The 24013-nt window shown below is 36.3% G+C and overlaps 1 protein-coding gene across 2 annotated transcripts; it reads right to left on the bottom strand.

Moving 5' to 3' along the window:
* Nucleotides 1-229: 229 nt before the first annotated feature.
* On the bottom strand, nucleotides 230-18175 carry LOC115230551 (dynein regulatory complex subunit 5-like). Of its 2 annotated transcripts, none has more exons than XM_036499696.1 (4): nucleotides 18091-18175; nucleotides 7772-8081; nucleotides 4501-5522; nucleotides 230-452 (listed from the first exon to the last, which is right to left on the bottom strand). In XM_036499696.1, the coding sequence occupies exons 1-4, from the start codon at nucleotides 18118-18120 to the stop codon at nucleotides 285-287; spliced, it is 1530 nt and encodes a 509-aa protein (XP_036355589.1). In that variant the 5' UTR covers nucleotides 18121-18175; the 3' UTR covers nucleotides 230-284. The 2 variants fall into 2 exon arrangements, with proteins under 2 accessions (XP_036355589.1, XP_029656562.1); XM_029800702.2 differs by lacking the exon at nucleotides 18091-18175 and adding an exon at nucleotides 14256-14364.
* Nucleotides 18176-24013: the final 5838 nt, after the last annotated feature.

Raw genomic sequence — 24013 nt, 5'->3', positions numbered from 1 at the left:
AAAAGCAGAAAATATTCATTTATCTCAGGACGGTTTGAAGAATTTGCTTTACTTTTTAATATGAGTAGTGACATTTGTAATATGCATGCCTTTCCCTCGGAATAAATGCAAAGCAACATGAAGATATGAATGAATCATAATTTCCAAGAGAAAATGAGTCGTTAATTCAGTTCGCCGACGTTGCTCGACAAAGCAAAAGATGCAGGATTAAATAACAGTGAATAAAAAGAAAATAACTGAGAGCTTTCATTAAATATAAAAGAAACCCAATAGAAGTGTCGGATTTAATGGCGCATTTCTTCTAATAATCTTTCTCGATTCGCTTCCTGGTTGTGATCCAAAATTTGATTGATCCGAAATTCCGCTTCTTGACCACAGTTTGTTAGTCTAAGATCCAAGTGCCTGACTGTTGTGTTTACCTCAAGACTTTCTCTGATCAGTTTGCCACCATCCTGAAACGGAAGCGAGAAAATCATGAAACATGGTGATTGTATTTTGAAGTTTGGATATTTAAATATATGCATCTGTGTACATACATATAAATTCCTCTGTTATTGTATACATATATAAAAATGTGACAATTTGTCGACTTGCATGCATAGTAATGTCTATGCATACACACAACACTCGCAACACATACAACACACACACACACACACACACACACACACAAGCGTACGAGAAGTTCAAACCTAAACACAAATCCTTTGAAGTAGAGAGGAGCGTCAAAAACCTTTAGCAACATGACCGAAAAACGTTTCGATTCCAGAATGAAACTAAGCGCGCACGTGTATGTGTGTGAGTGAGTGCGAGCGTGTGTGTGTGTGTGTGTGTGTGTGCATGTGTGTGTGTATGTGTGTGTGTGCGTGCGTGCGTGTATGTGCGTGCGTATACGTGCGTGCATGTAAGAGCTTGTGAGTGAGGGCTTGTTTTTGCATGAGAACGTGTGCATGAGTGTGTAGGAGTGTTTGAATGCGCATGAATGAGCACATTTGCGTGCGTATATGTGTACACATCTATGTCTATGTGCGTGAGTGCGTGCTTGTGCGCGATTGCATGTTTGAATGTCTATTTGTATTCGCATCTGTATGAGAGAGACAGAGAGAGAGTGCGTGTGTGCGCATTGCATCATGTGTGTGTACATTACGGAAGTAGAAGTTATATACATCACGCACACCAAGAACATTATATATATATATATATATATATATATACAGGGTGCGATAGGTAAATTGTCGGTATTTTATATTTTTAATTTCACGCATGCGCATTGTTTGTTTTATTTGTGTCGACTACACAGTATAGTAGGGTCAGTTGGGCGCCGTCTGTGAGAAAACCAGCGCCATTACTCAATTCATTCTGCCAGAAATTTGGAAACGACATGCTGTAGTGCTTGGCGACGTTATGCCTTTATTCATCTTCCTACACGGCCTCATACTCAACACAGAGGCCTATATCAAGTGCCTGGAGGAGATGGTGCTGCCCTGCGTCAAGAGGGGGGCTGCTGAAAAACCTTACGTCTAGCAACAGGACTCTGCACTATGTCACACTAGCAGGAAAACCCAGTCATGGCTGTCAGACAATCTCTGCGACCACATCATCTCTAACATCTGGCCACGTAACTCCTCAGACTGCAACCCCCTTGATTATTATGTGTGGGGCGCAGTTGAACGAGAACCAACAAAACTCCTTGTAACACCAAAGATGAACTGAAGGTAAGAATTATGACAGCATTCAGCAACTTAAACAAGGAGACCGTCCAGAATAGTTTCTGGGGATTCCGAAGTCGTCTGGAGGCGATTCTATTGGATAAATTTACTCTTTAGTATTTCAAGATATTTTTATGTAATTTTGATAAATATATCTGTTAAAATGAGATGTTATTTTCATTTATGCGTAATTTAGACCAGTGCTTCTCAAACTATCTGATGTGGCGTACCGGCAGTTTTTTCTTTTTATCTTTTTTCCAATGTGCCAGGGACCGGTAATATTTGTTAGTAATATTTATTTATACCGGAAACAATATATATAATGAATATAATAAAAGTTGACAATTTTTTAATCTTATTTTGTAAACAAATAATACAATATTACATAAGCATTTTATAAGGTTTCTTTCTTTTCTAGAAACTCGCTACGTACCGGCAGCTGATTGCTCGCAAACCGGCACCGGTCCATGAACCACCACTTTGAGTAGCACTGATTTAGACGACAGTTTATTCACCGCACCCTGTATATACTGTATATATAAATGCATGAACTTTTACATTCGAAAGCTCAGAGTGGCTTCTTTATTTCTTACATTTACACTCGCCTAGTCACTCTTTATTGTATTTTCCTTTCGGAGTATTTACACAGTGATATTGGTTTCAAATTTTTGGCACGAGGCCAACAATTTCAGTGGAGGAGCTAAGTCAATGATATCGATGCCAGCACTCAACTGGTACTTATTTTATCGATTCCGAAAGGGTGAAAGGTAAAGTCGACCTCGATAGAATTGGAACTCAGAATGTAAAGACGGACGAAATACCGCTAGGCATTTCGCTCGGCTACACAGTAATATAAAAACTTGCAAAACCATATATGAATCATATTATGGGATTACAAAACAGCAACAAGTTGCTAGATATATGGGTTCTTTTGCATATAAGATGTGAAAACAAAAAATGCAATGCTAATATTTTATAAAATTTACGATCCGGTTATGGCGGAATAAAGGTGATCTTTGCAATTTGAGAAGGATAATCCTTTTTATCTTCTCATAAACATTATTATCAAGCCTCTTGTTGTTACTCAGAATGTTAGAAATAGCAGTTAAATCTCCACCTAATAGCATTCTGCTGATAAATGGACAGACACTTATGCATTATATAAAAAGTAGCTTTCCATTTTGTCAGCCATTTTACCCGATATAGTTCTCGATACGCTATATCTGATAGACACGATGTTCACTGCTAGAACGCCTTTGATCATAAATTTATTCGATCGGAGATGATTTAAGGATAATCAATTGCAGCAAATGAATTTGTCTACATCGACGTATAAAGTTGATTTGCCTGGAACAAGGAGTGATCCTATATGGCACAGACCCAATCCTCTGAATGACAACTTGCTGAATTATTTTTCTTATATGCTCGATTCACATTCTGTTTCACGAGGACAGAAAGCTCACACGTACTTCAATAAACATAAAGTCTGATTTAGATAGTGGTTTTTTTTTTCTTTCTCTTGGGAAAAATCAGACTATGAATTGTCATTGATAATTTTACACAAGCAATATTGAATGTACATCGTTTCGTCATTATTTTGCTATTGTTAATAAGCTTTCAGACCACTACTCCAATGTTGTACGAGAGTCATATTTTTTATTCTTTCATTACTATGACTATAATTATCATCATATCGATCTGTCTACTAGAACGATGTTCTGAATAAAACATTGGCACCTTAAGTCACAACACACGTAACAGATTAGTCAATACATTAGAATCTAATGGTTTTCTTCAGCATATATTCCTTCTATTGTAGATCAGTAGTAGATATTGACGATTTATTATTTTATTACATCTATTGTTTAATTTTAAGAGGCTAAGAATAGAAAGGGAATACTGTCTGGGAACAAGACACAAAACAATCAGTATTAAAAAGAGATTAACAGAACTGATGTTGCGAGAGTTATCTTATGCTGACAGATGAAAGGATTTGTGTGCGACTGAGAAGATACAAACTTTTGCACTTCCTTCTGCCGCCGAATTTGCTTTTGGGCGTATTGAATGCTTTTTACTTCAAAATAAGTTTGTTTACTGCGAAGAAATAATACAATTCTTCGACGAAAATATTTTCACTCTGTTTGCGAACTCAAAAAAGTATATTGTGAAATAATCGTTATACTATATAATACTTCAGTTACACTCCATATACAATAAGCAAACCTATAGAGCAAATGTTTATCTCCGCCTTTTGTACCGTTAAGAGAACAGACTATAAATCTACTCTGAAGTATTTTCCTTGGAGTAGAATTGAACTAAGAAATATGAACCTACGAATAGTGCTGATGATGATTTCAACAATATAATCCTGAGAGCTATACCAGCGGAGCACATACTCCTGGGAGAACCTGCCATGCTAGACATGAGATAAACATGAGTTTGCACCTACCTCGAGATAAGCAAAGTTACAGCAGGACCTGGGAGAAGTACGGAGTCGATGCTTCATAAGGAGCGAGGAGCATAAATAAATAAATAATTGATAATTAAGCATTTTGGCAAAGGCACATCTCAGAATCACTGCCAAAATAAGAGTCAGCGACTAGCAATTTATTGGTTGTTCGATACCTTCGTTGGCAAAGTAAAGAAAATGGAAGTAGAAATAGACGAGGGAAAAGAAGAGATTTAATGGAGCTTATACCTAAAACACTGTTTCATTTTACTATATAATTAATATTCTCTTCTCTTGTTCTCCCTTACCCATTTTTATTTCCTGTTTCTATGAAAAACTTACCTCTTTGAGATCGTTGCAAGAAATATCAATGGATACCAAATTAATGTTGGTTCTAAGGACTTGAGATAATGCTATTGCAGTCGACTCTCCCATCTTATTGGCCGCCACATTCAGCTCTTGAAGAGATGTATTTTTTGTCAGAGCTTTGAAAATGCAATGTCCTCCTTCGTCACCAATTCTGTTTAACCTTAAGTTTAATAACATTAGTTTATGCGTCTTAATTAAAGCGTGTGCTAGGGCTTGTCCTCCAATAATCCCAATTCTATTATTACATAATGTAAGTTTCAAAATCCTATCGCAGCTGGTTATTAATTTGCCGATTGCTTTGGCACCACGATCGCCAATATAGTTGTGTGACAAATCAATTTCTTCCATAGACGGATGATCTAGTAAATGATACATCAGCATACGTGTCTTTTCATCATCAATTTTGCTTCGATGAAGATGAAGAACTCTCAGTGTTTTACAATGCTGAATGGCTTCAGATAACGTTTGGCAATCTTTTTTAGTGAAATGAAACATAGACCAAGTAAAATTCATGCCACAGTCTCTGACACTGTAAGTCAGATGTAGTTCTTCTAGAGAGGTCAGTGCCTTCAAAACTGGATACATATTGAAATGGTCGCACTCGCGTTCTTTCTCGCTTGTTGAATCAGAGCCCTCTTCTAAAAAATCCATGGATTTCTCATCTGGGGTAAGAGGTGGCAGCAATTGCCCAATGTCAAGGCGTTTGATAAAATTTGAAGAGACTTTCAAAGTTTCATTTAACTCTCTTATATCAGTTTTGTCAGGTACAAAGAACTCAATGATATGCTCTAGGTTTCGTTCAAAATACATCCGCTTCCAATTGTTGCCGTAATCAGCGACATTGCAGAGTGCCCAACGGTTCCTGCAACACCTTTCCCAATAGCATTCTTCTTCAATAAGTTCGGCTGTTATTTTTAGAGGCAAGTTGACTGATAACGTCTCTAGAACTTTTGCTTTGTGCGCAGGTCGCAGGCTTTTAAAATATATTGAATTATCTGAAATTGAATAAGAAATTAAGTCAGTCATATTCAATCATTAAGTGAAGTAACCCCTTGTGAATAGTCTTGTCTTTTAATTATCTAACTTTTGTCCCAGTGTAGCTATAGAGTTATTCTGGTGAAATTTTTTCTATGAATATACGTAGATCTTTGAAAACTTAAAACGAAGATTACTTTTGCATTAAAAATTTTTTTCCCAATTTTAAGTGATTTTGTGATCAAGGGACACGCTATTTCCTCTCCCTTTATATAGTTAGTCAAACATAGTCCTCTGACAAGGCTGCCATCTTTGTCTATTTCTTTCTATGTCTGTGTATGCGTTAACTTCTTTAAATATCTATTTATAATCTAAGGTTGTTAAGGCAGAATCGAAACCTAGTAGCAGATTCAGCTTGCATTAACCTTCACCATGTCAATGTATTTCAAAGGCAACGTCCCCATGGATTCACGAACCGAACAGAAGTAATTCCAATATGAAAGCAATGAATAAATAAGTTGTATGAGATGCTTAGTTAGAATAGTGAATATATTGCGGAGACGGCAAGACTGTGAGAATGGTATATAATTCTATTGATATGTAGAACAGAGTTTAGCTTTCCCCCACCACCACATATCGACATTTCGTCATAGTTTATTCGTATTCGACCATCGTTTTGCTTTCAGAAAACAGAGAATGTATGCATGGAAATAGTATGCATATGTAACAGGATTATGGCTTCAACTGCCAGACACATTTGAAATAAGAGTTTAACTCCACTAAACCCACTTCCTAGTATGAGTTTAATTAGAAGTTGAAATATTTCACTATGTTTACACCATGTGAAAACTGACATATTTAACTTTCCTTCCTCTGAAATACAGCTGTGTTTGTACCCGATCAAAAGAAACTTTCATTCTAAGGTAAACAGCCCTACATAATATACCTCAAAGTGCTCCAGCATTCCTCACTTTTACTATATTTAACTACGTCTACTACTTAAATTGTTTGGTTACATAATTTACCTGCATTGGTAAGATTCATAAATCAATATTCAGTTCTCTTATATTTTCAGAGTGCGGTCTTTTTAGTTTTGTGGCTATTCCACTCTGCGTATAATGTGTAGTTAGACAGACTGACAGCCAGTCAGATAGATAGATACATAAACAGACAGACAGACAGGTAGGTACGTAGATAGATAGATAGATAGATAGATAGATAGATAGATAGATAGATAGATAGATAGATAGATAGATAGATAGATAGATAGATAGATAGATAGATAGATAGACATTTGTCTGTCTGTCTGTCTGTCTGCCTGCATTCGGAGACAGAATGCAACAGCACCCTCAGAACAGATGTTTACCCTAAAGAATTAGCCTAGAATATAAATTCGTATTTATACCAATAATAATAGGTGCACTTGGATTTGTTGGTATTGCCTTGGCTTTTCAGGAAAAGAAATCAACCAACGAAAATGCACATTACAAAATACAATCTGCAAATAAACGGTAAATAGGTCCAACATCTGACGTTGTCTCTGTTATCTACATTCCAACGATGGAGCTTTGTATTTTTGTAAGAAACCAGCTCTTTCCTTATGGGACAGAATCAAAAGTTTAAAAATAGATGCGAGCATACATACATACATACACTTACATACATACATACATACATACATACATACATACATACATACATACATACATACATACATACATACATACATACATACATACATACTTACATACATACATACGATTCAAATAATATTCACCATCAAATTTGGATTAATGAGGGAAAGTGTGGCTTATTTATCTAATACCGTCAGTCAGCTCATCTACTCATATTACAGCTCTCAGATTTTTAAACTTTTCATCTCAATGTGGTGGCCAGACGTATCTGACATTTATACTCTACATAAAAATGAGCAAGCCAAAAACAAACCACTATGCAGTTGCTTGACCTATTACAAAGAACAGCCAAATTCTCATTGAATCCTACTGGCCTTTAAATATCTAAATTCTACAGTTGACATGCCGGTTCAGATACATGATACTTGAAAAGAAAGATAGGATAGTCACTGCTTGAATGTATTTTGATCATAAATCTGCTCAGTCAAAGCCTAACTTGGGCTGAACAACAATTAAAACATGAAAGTGAGATATCTGTCGATAACGCACCCAGGATTTTAAAATTATGACAAAGTAAATGAGCAGCAGTAATCGTGTGCTGTTATTCAATCCCCTTATCATTAATCAATACTTACTTTCAAAGTTGTCGACAATATGGCTGATACAGAGTTCTTCTAGTAACGGCACTGTAGCCAATGACCAATGTGGATCTTCGGCGATGATCCTTCTCATTTTGCGCATGTCAGCAGCAGGGTTTAATATAAATGTTTCTGATATTGATGTTGGAAATTCACTGAGTAATGCCTCTGCATCTTCCACTGCGTTGTTAAACTCTTCTTGCTCACTATCTCTTCTTTCTTCATTTGCAGAATTCTTATCTTTCTCTGTTTCTCCTTCTTCTCCAATGTCTTCGGAATCCTTATTTTCTGAATTGCTTGGCATTGTCTACAAATACAGAATATATAATTTGCTTATTACGTAAATTGTCCGTTTTGTGTACGTTGTTCATCTTACCTGAGAACATGCGTTGATGCCTCATCGTGTTTTGGCTCCTTTACTTATTTCAGTCATTAGACTCCAGCCATACTGGGGCACCACCTTGAAGAATGTCAGCTGAATGAATCGACCCCAGTATTTATTTCATTTTGCAAGCCTGGTACTTATTCTATCAGGTTCTTTCACCAAGCCGCTAAGTTACGAAGACGTAAACACTCTAATACCCGTTGTCAAGCAGTGGGAAAGGACAAACACTGAAATAAACACACACACACACACACACACACACACATACATACATACATACATGCATACATACATACATATACATACATATATATATATATATATAATATATATATATATATATATATATATATATATATATATATATATATATATATATGTAGCTAAGCCCGGTTTTACCCGGTCGGTTTCGATGATGTGGCTGTAAAACCTGCTCTGTGCAAGCATTTGTCTTGTTTGGGCACGCTTACGTTAAAAACATTTTTAGAATAACATTTTTTTCTGTCAAAATGCTAAAAATAACTGACCAACAAAAAAAACAACCAAGATTCAACCAAATCAAAATATAAACTCAAATACTAAGTGAACAAAGATGAACCATCTTACTTCCATTGCGCGCGCGCGCGCACGCACACACACACACACACACACACATCACACATACGCACAAACATATTCACATACCCCCTTTTACATACACACACATATATTCACACAAAGTTGAAACGCTATTTGATTTATTTTTTCAGCGAACAATTTTCATCACCCCACTACCAAGTATCACTCGTTCCTTTCTTATTCATCTATCACCCCTTCCTTTCTCATTCATAAACACAAGATTATTATTATAGTAGATTATCTCGGTAACCATAGGAGCTAAGAAAAAATACAAAGCCCATCATCACCACTGGATCATTCTACACATCTGTGTAATTTTTTGCGCAATTCCACCCAGCCATTGAGCGTGGATCCCAAGACAAGAAAGAATCGCCCATGTCAAATTTATATGTATCGATATATATTCTTTTATTCTTTTATTTGTTTCAGTCATTTGATTGCGGCCATGCTGGAGCATCGCCTTTAGTCGAAAAAATCGACCTCAGGACTTATTCTTTGTAAGCCTAGTACTTATTCTATCGGTCACTTTTGCCGAACCGCTAAGTTACGAGGACGTGAACACACCAACATCGGTTGTCAAGCGATTGTGGGGGGACAAACACAGACACGCAAAAATACATACGCGCGCGCTCGCACACACACACACACACACAAACACGCTGGGGTTGAACTAGGGACAGCTGATGAAGGGGATTTTTCCTTGTGTGTTTGTCTTGTACTCTGTTTTTTCGTTGTTAAAAAAAAGGTCCGTTCCATGCTTGTTTTTACGTTTTCGTTTCTCGTTGAGTTCTACGTCTATTTGTGGTGTCCTGTACTCACGTATATATATTTATATATGCATGTATATATACATGTAGATGTAGGTACGTACATATATGTATGTATGTATGCATATATTTTATTTATTACACTATTGTATGACTGAGCGCCCTCGCGTCGATTCGATTCGATTCGTTTCGTTTCGTTTCGTTTCTTCTTCTCTAAGCAAGTTTATATATATATATATACAAAATTTAGAGGACTGACCACTAAAAAAATGGATTACCTATGTACTAATAAGTTTCACTTGTTAATATTTACGTATATGGATACGCAAATATCTGCAAGATCATCAGCATAGACTGTCGTTTACAAAACATAATTCCCAGAACTAGATACAGAACGCTCGACCGGGTTTTTTTTTATTTCGTATATTTTCATTTGTCTTGCTTGTTTTTACGCTTTGCATTTTTGCTGAATTTTTTTCTTGAGAATTTTTTTCTTCGTGGAAAATGGCGATTTTGACGTCTATATCTAGCATATAGGCTGTCCATTTTTTTAGTGATCAGTGCTCTAAATTTTGTTAGTCTTCGGATTAAATTTTAATTGATTAATATCAATTTCTACCCTTATTTAATTTTATATATACATATATATATGACGAGCTTCTATCAGTTTCCGCCTACCAAATCAACCGAGGCTATAGTAGAAGACACTTGCTCAAGGTGCCACGCAATGGGACTGAACCCGGAAGTAGGTGGTTGGTAAGCAAGCTACTTACCACACTTACCACTTACCACTGAACTCAACACATTTTTTTCATTTTCGCTCAATTTATTTCCTCTCATTCCTTCCTGTTGAAGAGTGTAGGCTCGAAACGTAAAAGACTTTTCCATTTTTCCCGAGCGTCAAACTAAAACGCTTGTTGTTCCTACACCTGTCATCGTCTTTGTTTTTCTATAAATTTGAACTATATATATACATATATATGTATAATATATATATATGTGTGTGTGTATGTGTGTGTGTGTGTGTGTTGTGTGTGTGTGTGTGTGTATAATCAAAATAAGCAACAAGGATATCCAGAGGTAATGCAGTACGATCGTTTCATGCGACTCTATTTAATTGAACAATACAATCATTTCATTACATCGATTTAAAATGTAGAGCAATCTTCAGCTGTACAAACATATAGAATCTAATTAAATTAGGACACATATGTATAATTTTATCCAAAATCTCCAAGAGGATAAGGACATAGACAAAGAACATGTTTTACCAGATGAAAATGAGGAAGTTGTACATATCTCTAGGTTTTGTCAGAGATTATAAAGTACAATAATAAATATAAATATAAATATAAGATAAACAAAATACACACAGATTTGAATATATATATATATATATGCATGAATATACATACATATATGGTTATACATAATTAATTATATATACATACATACATACATACATACATACATACATACATACATACATACATACATACATACATACATACAAATATACTGAAATATACATGCACATCTACATCCATAAGTACATATAATATTCAGTTATTACTAATATTCATGTTTTTTGATAATTACTTTATCCTTATTTTATATGCATAGAATAATATGCTATATGTATGTATGTTATTATAATCATCAGTTTAATAAATAAGTTAACATTTTTAATGTCCTAAAGTTGATGTACCAACTATTGTTCTCCTCCATTTTCCTATTTGCAATATATATATGATAGATCGTTAGCTACTACACACATTTTTTTCTCTCCTTGTTTTTTTCTGTGTATCTTTCTGTAGAAGAGCGTAGGCTGGAAACGTAAAAGACTTTTTCTATTCCTGAGCGCTATACTAATACATCTGTTTGTTTGTACACCACCTGCCTTCGTCTTTTGTTTATTTCCGTAAACATTCCCTTTATACATATATATATATATATATCGCTTAGGCATTGCAATACTAATAAACTGGTGTAGAACTCAATACATGTATACTTCTGAACGAAGCGTTAGTCGAGTTCAGAACAGAAACAATAAAAGAGATTAGAAAAGACTAAACGAATATCATATGAACTTCATTAGCTCACAGTCCAATATATTATATATATTGTTGACGTCATGTGTAGAGAAGATATGGGTTCGTGTCCCGCGGGCAGCTTTCAACTTTTTCAACCCAATATTTACGTGCTGTTGTTTATAGATTTATATGTACTCCACGACCCAATTCTCAAAAAGAAATATGTATGCATATATATATATAATATATATATATATATTATATATTATTATATATATATATATATATATATATATTATATATATTATATATATATATATGTATATATGTATATATGTATATATTATATATATAGTATATATATATATATATGTATATATATATATATATGTATATATATATATATGTGTGTATATATATATATATATATATATATATATATATATTATATATATATAAACAAATTCAAAATGCGATAAAATAAAATTAATTATTATCGCTGGTGTTTCTAGCACCGGCCATATATTATTCATATATAAGTGGATTAAAGGCGAAGTATGTACTAGAAACACAGAAGCTTGATAAATTTAGTGAAATGAAGATAAAAACTTTTACTAACTCTGTTCAGGATATACCGATCTTATCAGGTGGCCAGCATAGAAATAAAAACCTTTCAAAGGTAATAATTATTTAAAATTATAATTTAGGTGATCTAAGAGATACCATCACGCTAGAAATAGCAGTCAAAACTTGACTCTAAATCCACATTAAATGGTCGTTTAATGTGGTTTTAGAGTTAAGTTTTGACTGCTATTTCTAGCTGTGATGGTATCTCTCAGATAACCTAAATTATAATTTATATATATATATATATATATATATAATTAGCATGGAAATAAGTATATGTATTGATGGAAAAACCTCTATAAATGGCTGATGATAGCTCAACATTTTAAAACTGTTGTAATACTTACAATGTTTAATAAAATGATGTAGCGTGAAACGATCGTACCAAATTGCCGAAGATATTCTTGTTGCTTATTTTGAGTATATATATATATATATATATATATATATATATATATTTAAGTAGGTGAATGAATTATCCTATGTTTATCGTCAGCATGGAAAATTCGTTTAACCGAAACCTGGGTAGCAAATTTACGTCAGGAATTTTGTTGACATCTTCGTTCGACTCCATTCTTTCATTCATTTATATATATCTATATATATATATATATCAGTGCAGCGTGTCTATATGGTAAAAAGCTTGCTTCCCAACCACGTTGTTCCGAGTTTAGTCCCTGGGCCTGTGTCTTCCACTGTACCCTCGGACTGACCAAAGCCTTCTTCGTGGATTTGGTAGACAAACTGAAAGCAGTCCATCATACATATATATACATGTGTGTGTGTGTGTGTGTGTGTTGTGTGTGTGTGTGTGTGATGAGAGCAGTGAATCGGAGGAGAAACGTGGTTGGTGAATCACTGAAGAGGTTACATGATGTGTGATAAAAGATTTGCAGACAAAGAATATAAAATAAAAACAATAATAAATCTAAAGTGAAGAGTGAATATATAATGCGTGTGTTTGCCAAAATAAAAAAAAATGACCGTCCCGAAATATAACAAAGTAGCTGTCTCATATATATTGAAAATGTTTCCATCAAATGATTTCAAAATTTTACCAACTGGTTTGACTTTATTACAACAACTATGTATGTCTACATAGATATATAGATACTATACACACACACAAATACACATACACGTACACACGCACCCATACTTTAAAGGATGCTGAACAAAACAAGATGCTTTCTTTCACAACTTTCCTACGATGCAGGTGGCCGGTCAAAATACATTCTGAATTCAGATGAGAAAGAGAACACATAACATACATGCGCGTGCGTGCATGCACACACACACACACACACGCACGCACACACACACATATAGGCACAGGTATGGCTGTGTGGTGCCTCGGGCAAACCAAAGCCTTGTGAGTGGATTCGGTAGGCGAAAACTGAAAGAAGACCGTCGCATGTATGTGTGCGTGTATGGGAGGTGTATTTATGAGTGTTTCTTTGTGCTTGTGTTTGTCCCCCCGCCACCATCGCTTGACAACCGATGTTGATGTGTTTATGTTCCCGTAACATAGCGGTTCGGTAAAGGAGACCGATAGAAAAAGTACTCGACTTACAAAGAAGGGTCGATTTCTTCGACTAAAACCATTATATATAACATATATTTGCATGCGCGGACGGAGGGGCGGATGGATGATGTATGACTGTGTATCATAAAACTTGATAAAGTTTTGATTTTTCACATGTAATCGAGCTAAGAAGGATGAAGTGTAATCTGACAGAAATAACAGCCAGATCTCTGTCACACACATACGCTCTCTTTCTCTCTCTCTCTCTCTTCTCTCTCTCTCTCTCTCTCTCCTCTCTCTCTCTCTCTCTCTCTTCTCTCTCTCTCTCCACTAAGACTCGGTGTGTATACTTACAGACTAATGCTACATATTCGATGCCTGAAATAAAATTGCGTCCAGTCCACAGCAAAATATCTTTAATCAAGCGATCTGTTCAATCGATAAAGTCCCGCTTAGCATTAAAAAATAACAACGACAAACTTTCTTCAGATCAAAAAGTCAAACATATTTTGAAGGAAAGACTTACTCTTTTATTTGTGTTTATAAGAGACTTATTGTCAGTAAATTCCGCTTGTATTTTCTTCTCTCAGTAAATAGGTCGCTCGTACCTATTAAAAAAATAATACACGGTATTGCTGTTGTTATAGCAACAGGTTTTTGAAACGGTGTTTAGTGGATAAATACACCCTGTGTAGAAAACTCCGTTACACTGTTAGTGTGGATGACTCCTTTGCGTGTGTGTGTGTGTGTGTGTGTATGTGTGTGTGTGCGTGCGTATATGTGTGCGTGTGTGCGTGTGCGTCAGTGTGTGTGAGTGTGTGTCTATGTATGTAGCGTGTATATGTTTGTGCATGCGTACGAATGTATAGTCTAAATATATACATATATAAATCATCATCATCATTGTTCGACCATGGTCGAGACAATGGAATTTACTATGTTCCGCCAGACTTCACGGTCCATCATAGCATTACGGAGGTCCTGTTGCTGGATGCCTGTATCCCTGGAGATTACATCAGGGTAGGAGAGTGTGCGCCCTCTGGTGTTGCGAGTAGATGGCTTCCAGAGGAGAAGAGTAGAAATTACTTCTTTTTCAGCTCTACAACAATGTCCAGCAAACTGGACTCTCCTACCTTTCACAAGAGATGACACAGGTGGTAATTTCCCATATATTTGCATTTTAGTTGGATGGCGCCTCCACGAGAGATTTTGAGCTCTCATAAGGAGGCGAGTGTAGGTTCCATCCAACCGCCTCTCAAGCTTCTTTGATAACGTCCAGGTTTCTGAGCCATATAGTAGGATTGGTTCGACTGCGGCTTTGAATATTTCTATATAAATAGATAGACAAACAGGTGGATAGATAGACAGACAGACAGACAGACAGACAGACAGAAGACAGACAGATAGATAGATAGATAGATAGATAGATAGATAGATAGATAGATAGATAGATAGATAGATAGATAGATAGATAGATAGATAGATAGATAGATAGATAGATAGATAGATAGATAGACTTATGTGTTTGATTGCATGTATGTATGTATGTGTAGCGAATGTTGCATGCATGATGTGGATTCGATCCAAATTTAAACCCTCACTGCTACAGAATTTTTCCCACGATGGAACAATGGTTTTTCTCTGACAACAGTTATTACATTTTCCAGATGCCTTTAGCTGGCCAAAATAAGGTCTTCACCACTTGACCCTTTCTAACCTCTTCTACTTCACCTAAAGCTAGAATAGAGATAACAAGACCACCAACTAAATCTATTGTTCTCAATGATATATCTATCCTTCTGGATCTTTATATAAGCAAGCATACCCCAAGCAAAAATCAGTTAGTCACCAGCCGGGTGACGACTCGACTAGAGTCAGTCACATCGTGAGGACTCGACTAGGGTCAGTCACATCGTGACGACTCGACTAGGGTCAGTCCCATCGTGACGACACAACGAGGTCTGGCTGACCAACCTTGGTCAGAGGGAGAAAGCAACTGTGAGACAGACCATACAATTCTCTTTAGCTCTAATTCTGTTCTCCTACAACATCATTCTATCTGTGGATTACTATTAACTATACGTTAAACTATGTAAAGAAAACATTCTACCGCAGCAAACTTTACTTTCGCATGCTTTTGGATTTATCATAACCTGCTCGTCGAGGCAAGGTAATTATAACGTAACGGTAAATAAACATTTCTTTAAAACTTCATGCATTGTTCATCTTACACATTTTACAACTCGCAGTTTTAGTAACAAACTTTTATCGTCACAACTGCTGACCATAACATTTCATAATATTGTTTACCAATCAAATATCTACCGTTACAATTGGTAACTTCTACTAATCTAATTAAAGCCGTTACATATGTATGTATGTATGTATGTATGTATGTATGTATGTATGTATGTATGTATGTATGTATGTATGTATGTATGTATGTTTGTATTTGCGTGAGGGAGTATATAAAAAGTATGCATTTTCACGTGAGTTTATAACTGTTTTTTTATAGTTCGTTCTAAAACAATCCAGAGAATTATCAATTTAACCGGTCTGTATAAATTGTATGAAACTAGTGTGGTGAGTGCCATTGCACGAAACTATCGGCTCCTTGAGTCACCCTGTCGCTTCTGCCGATTACTAAATAAATGCATGTATACGTGTGAGTGTGTGTGTGTGTGTGTGTGTGTGTGTGTGTGTGTGTGTGTGTGTGTGTGTGTTTGTGTGTGCATGCGTGCGTGCGTGTACATACATATCTACATACATTTATATATTATATATATATATATATATATATTTTTTATTTTATTTTTTTATTTTTTATTTTCTTATTTTTTTATTTATTCTTCTATCTAATTTAACACTGACTCCTTGACCACTCCCCCAAGTATGATATTTTGTGCTATGCCTACCCCCAAAAAAGTCCCCCACCAACACCCCGTTAAACCTGCCTAAATGTATAAATGCCAATACAATTCTTGTTAACTAGCTTCCTGAAGATTTCTCTTGAATGAAACAGTTCTAGTCCTGTAGAAGCTCCTTCTATATAATAAATTAATTTTACTCTGCTATGTATTGAGTACCTTATTTACTGTGGTTAACCCCGAATCAACCCGGGACCTACATATATATATATATGTATATATACGTAGTCTGATCAATAAGTATCCGGACCGTTGCCCTAGTAACGAAGATAAAGCACATAGAGTGAAGCCGCTTAGTACAGATTGACCTTCAACTCTGCTATGCGTGCGCATTAAGTTCTAACGTTCTAACTTACTTCCACTGTTTACAGCAGTTCTTAGAAGTAACGTATGTAGCGTGTGTTCGTCGCATTGACCATAACAGAGAAAGTTGAGCAGTTAAACCTGCATCAAATTTTGGCGATACCTACTCAGAGGCCTACGCAAAGTTTTCAAGAATTTTTCATCGTTCTAAAAGCTATTTTAATACAAACTTAGCCGACACGTGCCTCATACTCAAATCCTCAGTGATAATAGACTGAAATGAACCGTAACTAATCTGCACATCCTCTGTTAATTCACGAATGGTGATTCGATGATTTCCCCTCTGAGCTGCACGCACATCTGCGATGTTTTTCTCAGTTCCGTAGGTTGCAGGTCTCCCAGGATGTTCGTCACTATCAACATTTTTTTCGGCTATCTTGGAAACGTCTAAACCACTCGTACACTTGTGTGCGGTTCATACGCTCCTCTCCATACACTTTCTGCAACTTTTCGTCGACCTCTGAGTAGGTATCGCCATGACAACTTTCTCTGTCATGGTCAATGCGACGATCACACGTTACACACCTTCCCTCCGAGCACTGCTGTAAACAGTGGAACTGAGCTAGAACGTTAAAACTTAGTGCACATGCACAACAGAAGTCCAGATCAATCTGTGCCAAGCGGCTTTACTCTACATGCTTTAATTTCGTTACTATAGCAACAGTCAGGATACTTATTGATCACACCTCATACATATATATGTATACTCATATATGTGCATACATGTGAATGTGTGTGCGCACAAGCGCATGTGTATTCATGTGTATGCGTGCGTGCGTGTGTGTTGCCAACAAGCAAGTTTGATGAATTCTTCAACACCACAAATCTACACCAAGAAGATTACATTGACAGAGAAGGAGAGGATGTAATATCAGTCATGAATGGGATGAAATCAAACTGGGCAACGGCCCTGATGTTTTTTCCAGTTATTCATTTAAATGCATGCAAGAGATCTCTTGCAAAATCATTGTAGATACTTTTTCAGAGTTTCCTCTCATGTGGCAAGCTTCACAAAATGTTAGAAAAGAATATATCATATACTCGAGCAGATGCTAAGAATTACAGGCTTAACTCTCTGACCTTACATGTTAGCAAAGTCATGGAAATGCATCGTCAGGAGGAATCTCATCCCGATTCTAACAGGTAGCATAGCCTCAGTCCAGGAAGGAGACGCTTTATTCAGCTGCTATAGCATTATGACAGAGTACTGGAACAACGATCGTCAGGTCAGGGATGTTCTATGGTCAAGGAGTCGGCGACTAAACTGGTTCTCCCATTTGAGTAACTAACCACTCTTGTGAACAGAGTGTCTGGACACAGCAGGACTAAAAACAAGACCTGTCGAAGGATGAATGGGGCCACAGATTGAAATCAGAATACGCGGCGGTAGGAAATATTGCAATCCCAAAATCAGAGTTAGTATATCACTTGGAATCTAAATGAGTGGCAATGCATCATTCCATGCACGTCTTACTAAGAAGGCAACAATGTACAGGTGACACACGAGCTGGATTCTAGGATCATTCAGAACGTGGAAAAGAAAACCATGATTCTTCCATGGAGAACATTTGTTCTCACTCGCCTAGATTACTGCTTCTAATTATCGTCACCTCAAAGCGTCAAACCACTAGAACCAATCCAATACCACTATACCTAGAAGATTGCTTCGGCGTAAGGTGAGCAACTAGGAGAAGCTAAAAGAACTGAGGATTTACTCCCCAGAGAGAAAATATGAAAGGTATGCAGTAAAGTGTCCGTGCGTGCGTGTGCGCGCGAGCGTGTGTGCTTGTGTGTGTGTGTGTGTGTGTGTGTGTGTGTGTGTGTGTTTGTGTGTGTGTGTGTGTGTGTGTGTGTGTGCGTGCGTACGTGCGCGTGCGTGCGTACGTGCGCGTGCGTGTGTGCGTGTGTAAGAACCTTGAAGATTTAGCACCTAACTTTAGGATTCACACCGGACTGGACGACACTGTATAGTACCAAAGATCCCACCTTCATCCAGAGTAAGGAACAATACTGCAACAGCTTAGAATCCAAAACCCAAAACTTTTCAATAACTTGCCTAAAAGCTTCAGATATCTACGAGGAGTAGATGTGGAGCTGTATTCAAAGAACATTTGGACTAATTTTTACATGAGATACCATGTAAACCTACACCGCGTCAAGGAACACAAAGAAGAACAACTTTGTCTAACTCAATACTCTGCCAGTAACGATTCAGGGTAGAGGGCCGAGATGTGTGACTAAATTATACAAACATTAGTGCTAATGACGTTGCCCCAGCATGTCTACAGCCTCTAACTGAAACTAATAAAACAGTAATATAGATACAATATGCATAGGGTAGGTAAGGTTAAATCTCCAAATCTGAAAAATGAAATACAAAATAATGAAAACCAATCTATTTCTTCGTTCTTCTAATCGTTTCCATACTATCGGGAATGCAAACAACGGGATAAAAAAAGCAAACCCCTTATATAATCAGTAATACTCGAAAATTTGAAAATTATAACGCAACTCCTAGTAAAAACGACATTGTTTGAAACCCCGAAAATACCATAGGTACAACTTCTATCTCCAGATTAAATAATAATGTCCAAGAAAGTCAACAGCATAGCGAGAAGTTTGGGGTGAGAAGTTAGTCGATTAGATCGATCTCAGTACCTAAAAGGTACTTAGGTACTTACCTAAAAGGTAATTAGCCCTAAAAAGATGAAAACCGAATAGCTCTATTTGAGATTTGTATCCAGAACGTCATAACTAATTACATTAAGAACTAACAATTCTACCAGACCGAAGACCAAAAATAAAACTGTAGAGAATGACATTAAAAGATTTTCCCATAAAAACAAATACAGTAAAATTATCTCCCTTGAATTAGTTTTGCATATAGTTGAAAGTTGTTTCCCTTGCCAAGTTGCGTTAGCTCGTCGTAATATCAATGTATGACATGCATTAAGGCAGCGAGCTGGCCAAATACTTTGCAGCATTTCGTCCGTCTTCATGTTCTGAGTTCAAATTCCACCGAGGCTGGCTGTGCCTTTCATCCTTTTGAGGGTTAATAAAATATGCACCAGTTGTGCAATGGGGTCGCTGTAATCGACTGAGCTTCTGGCCTTCTGCCAAAATTGCTGGCCTTGGGCCAAAATTTGAAACTCTTATATTCAATGCAGAACATTTCAAACTGCAATATAATCCAAAGAAAAAACAATGTTCATTGTACATGCTATATGAGGGTCGGCCGAAAAGTTCATAGGCTGACCACAATACTCTTATGGAATCTGACCAGATTAAGTATGTGTTGTAGTGCTTAGATTCCATTGGTAAAGAAGCTTTCATCCTGTTGGACAAAAAAGTCATCAACAGCAGATATGATGTCATTATCAGTATAATATTAGTTCCCAGTCAAGTATTTTTTTCATGTTGGGGAGCTGATGATAGTGAGATAGAGCCAAATCAAGAGAATAGGGAGGGTGATCAATCAGTTGAAATCCACAACTACTCACAGCAGCCATTGAAACCAAGGACTTGTGAACTGGAGCATTGTCCTCCTGGGCAGTTATTCTTGTGAACCTTTTGTGACTACCAAGGTTAGCATAGTACTCTCCATTGATGGTGCTTCCCAAAAAACTAAGGCCATCACCTTCCGTGCAGATGAAACGACCTTGGCCTTCTTTCGAGCTGGTTTAGGAGGTGTGTTTCCACTGCATAGATTGTCTCTTTATCTCTGGCTCAGAGTGATGAAGCCAACACTCATCCTGGGTTAGGAAACGTTCAAAAATACTGGCTGAATCTGCCTCAAACAATGTTAGATTTTCTTGTGATGTGATCCACCTGGTGCACTTTTGATCAAATGTCAGAAGATGTGATACTCACTGAGCAGAAACCTTCATCCGGCCAAGTGCATTATGCAGAATATTCCCAACTCTCTCATGGGAAATTCTAATACCATTGGCTATTTGATTTAAAGTCAATCGTCAGTCATCCATCACCATAAGACGAACACATCAATGTTTTCCATGGTGCTGGAAGTTGGAGGACGTTCAGGTCTTGAATCATCTTCAAGAATCTCCCTTCACCTCCTAAATTCAGCTGTCTACTTTTGGACTGTTGATAAAGCTAGAACATCATCCCCTAATGTAGAAACCACGTCAGCATGAACGTCCTTTTTCTGTAAGTAATTGATGATACCGCGAAGCCAAATTTTTTTCATTTTCAAGAGAAGTTGCTCCAAATTTGAACTTTTAAAGTCTTCCTTAAACAGTCAGATATCAGTTTATCTGGAAAGAAACAATGCAGTTATTAATTGGAAAAGTTGAAATTAATGCAAGATTTCACAGCTCCAGCATCACTCCTTCAAAGTCAGTCTATGAACTTTTCAACAGCACGAAAGAAATCAAAGGGTACAGATGATATACTAGCTGCAGAATTAAATTTCTTCTATTTTAAATTTCAAAATGCTTCTTTCACTCTTACATTGGATTTTTTCTTTCTTTCTTTCCTTTTTTCTTTTTCTTTTTCTTTTCCTTTATAAAATCTGTCAATTGTTAACAATTCAGAAATAATATCATAAAACACTAATGTTTATGGAATCAAGAAATTGTTGAAAAAGTTCTGGTGGTGTACTTATACTGAAACTCAGTCTAAAAATCATTGTAAATTACAGTGTAAAGCCTTTCCTCTAATGTTTTCATTCTGTCACTGTTGAATCTGAGACTTCAATAAAAGCATTCTTCTCATGTTTCATTTTATTCATCAACGATAATCAAACTCTGTATTGCTCCAATTAGGGAAATTTCCCCAATTTTAACTAAAATTGAAACCCAAGATGAATAACAGTGAGTTCACCAAAGTACTTAAGTGGCTACGAAAAATGCAAACACAAAGAGTAGCAATCTGATGAAATTTCTGAATTTCGAAGGCTATCAAACTAGTTTACAATCACATCTATTGTTAAACAAGCTAACCAAGCACCAGTGAAGTCAGAAATAGCACGCAGACCATAGCTCTTTCTAGCAATTTTCAACCCACTACTGACATTTTTGATATGGATAATGATCGTTGCAGTTAACATGAAAACACCACAGAACAAAGAAAGATAGATCTTGAATATGATCAAAGAAACAAATTTGGTGATCTCATACTGTCCATAATAGTTGATAATTACTTCATACAGAACTGTTTAATGCAGGATATTGATATTTTTGAAAATTAAAAGAAATGGAAGCTGTATATACCAAATCTGTAGGATTTACAAGTAAAACAGGTGTTAGTTTAGTCATAGAACAAAGGCCGCATATACTTTTTTTTTTCTTTTTTTTTTTGCAAACTATTTTCTAAATATCAAACATCATTCACAAAAGATTAGTTTTCTGACTGGAAGGATGTACTCAGAATTCTGGCAAACTATGAAGATAGCATTTGATAACAAGAAAAATGAATAAAAAGACACTGTGGATCAGAAACTTGAAGAACAGGTGTGAAATATAGAGTCCTGTTTTGAAATACTGAAAACAATTGTGGCTGTTGTAATGGCTGTTTGGCATTTTTGAAGTCATAAGAGGAACAGGGGTTTACCAAATAATTGAAACTTTATAAGGACCATTTGACTTGCAGAAGAGTACAACTCATTTTTACATGAATTTGAGAAATATAAGAATGGAAAAGTCAATGCTATTTACGTATTCAGATAGAATTGATAGAAGTCATGAGAAAATAGGACAGCGAGCTGGCTGAGACGTTAGCACACTGGGCAAAATGCTTAGCGGTATTTCGTCTGCCATTACGTTTTGAGTTCAAATTCCGCCGAGGTCGACTTTGCCTTTTAACCTTTCGGGGCCAATAGATTAAGTACCAGTTATGCACTAGGGTCGATGTAATCGATTTAATCCCTTTGTCTGGCCTTGTTTGTCCCCTCTATGTTTGGCCCCTTGTGGGCAATAAAGAAATAAGAAGTCATGAGAAAATATGTACATGATGAAATTTTGAATCAAATTAACAACCAATACACTAGATATTAGTTGACTCTACACCTGACCTGAAACATGTTGACCACCAGATAATTATGACTTTATACTATTTAGACCCTGTGAGAGATTTTTAACATTTTTACCAACATAAAACCATTCATACATGACTGTGTTCAGTTAAATACAAGTTTTCAGTGAAATAAACTTTCATTTAAAACCGTCCATAGTCAGCCTGTCAATGAGGGATCTAACACAAAGGCATCAGAGAAAGGGTTACAAACACTTTTCAAAAACATTAACATAGGCGCAGGAGTGGCTGTGTGGTAAGTAGCTTGCCTACCAACCATATAGTTCCAGGTTCAGTCCCACTGCATGGCACCTTGGGCAAGTGTCTTCTACTATAGCCTCAGGCTGACCAAAGCCTTGTGAGTGGATTTGGTAGACGGAAACTGAAAGATGCTTGTCGAATATATATATGTGTGTGTGTGTGTGTATACGTTTGTGTGTCTGTGTTTATCTCCCCAACATTGCTTGACAACCAATGCTGGTGTTTTTTCATACCCATAACTTAGCGGTTCAGCAAAAGAGACAGATAGAAGTACTGATCTTACAAAGAATAAGTCCTGGGGTCATTTCCCAAAGGTGGTGCTCCAGCATGGCAGCAGTCAAATGACTGAACAAATAAAAGAATAAAAGAATGTAAGCAGACTATGTATCACATGCAGCTTATTCACTCAACCTCATTGGAGAAAAGCAGTGGTTACTGTACCTGAAATTATTTAGTATTCTTACATTTTGACGGACCTGTATGCTTTATTTTCAGAATGTGCACAAAGCAGGTTGGCTCTCCTCACAAAGCAATCTAAATATTTCTCTGAATGAACCAGATGGTCCGCTCAGAATAAAGTAGTCAGAGCAATTAAAACACATTACACTCAAAAACTCAACCATATATTTAAAAGACTCAGAGGAGAACCTAAATGTAAACAAGATGCAAAGAATTTACATTGCAAATTAATAAAGTTGAAATA

Source organism: Octopus sinensis, unplaced genomic scaffold (genome assembly GCF_006345805.1).
Source record: "Octopus sinensis unplaced genomic scaffold, ASM634580v1 Contig15751_ERROPOS400000, whole genome shotgun sequence".
Taxonomy (NCBI): domain Eukaryota; kingdom Metazoa; phylum Mollusca; class Cephalopoda; order Octopoda; family Octopodidae; genus Octopus; species Octopus sinensis.
This window is presented reverse-complemented; position numbering and strand designations above follow the sequence as displayed.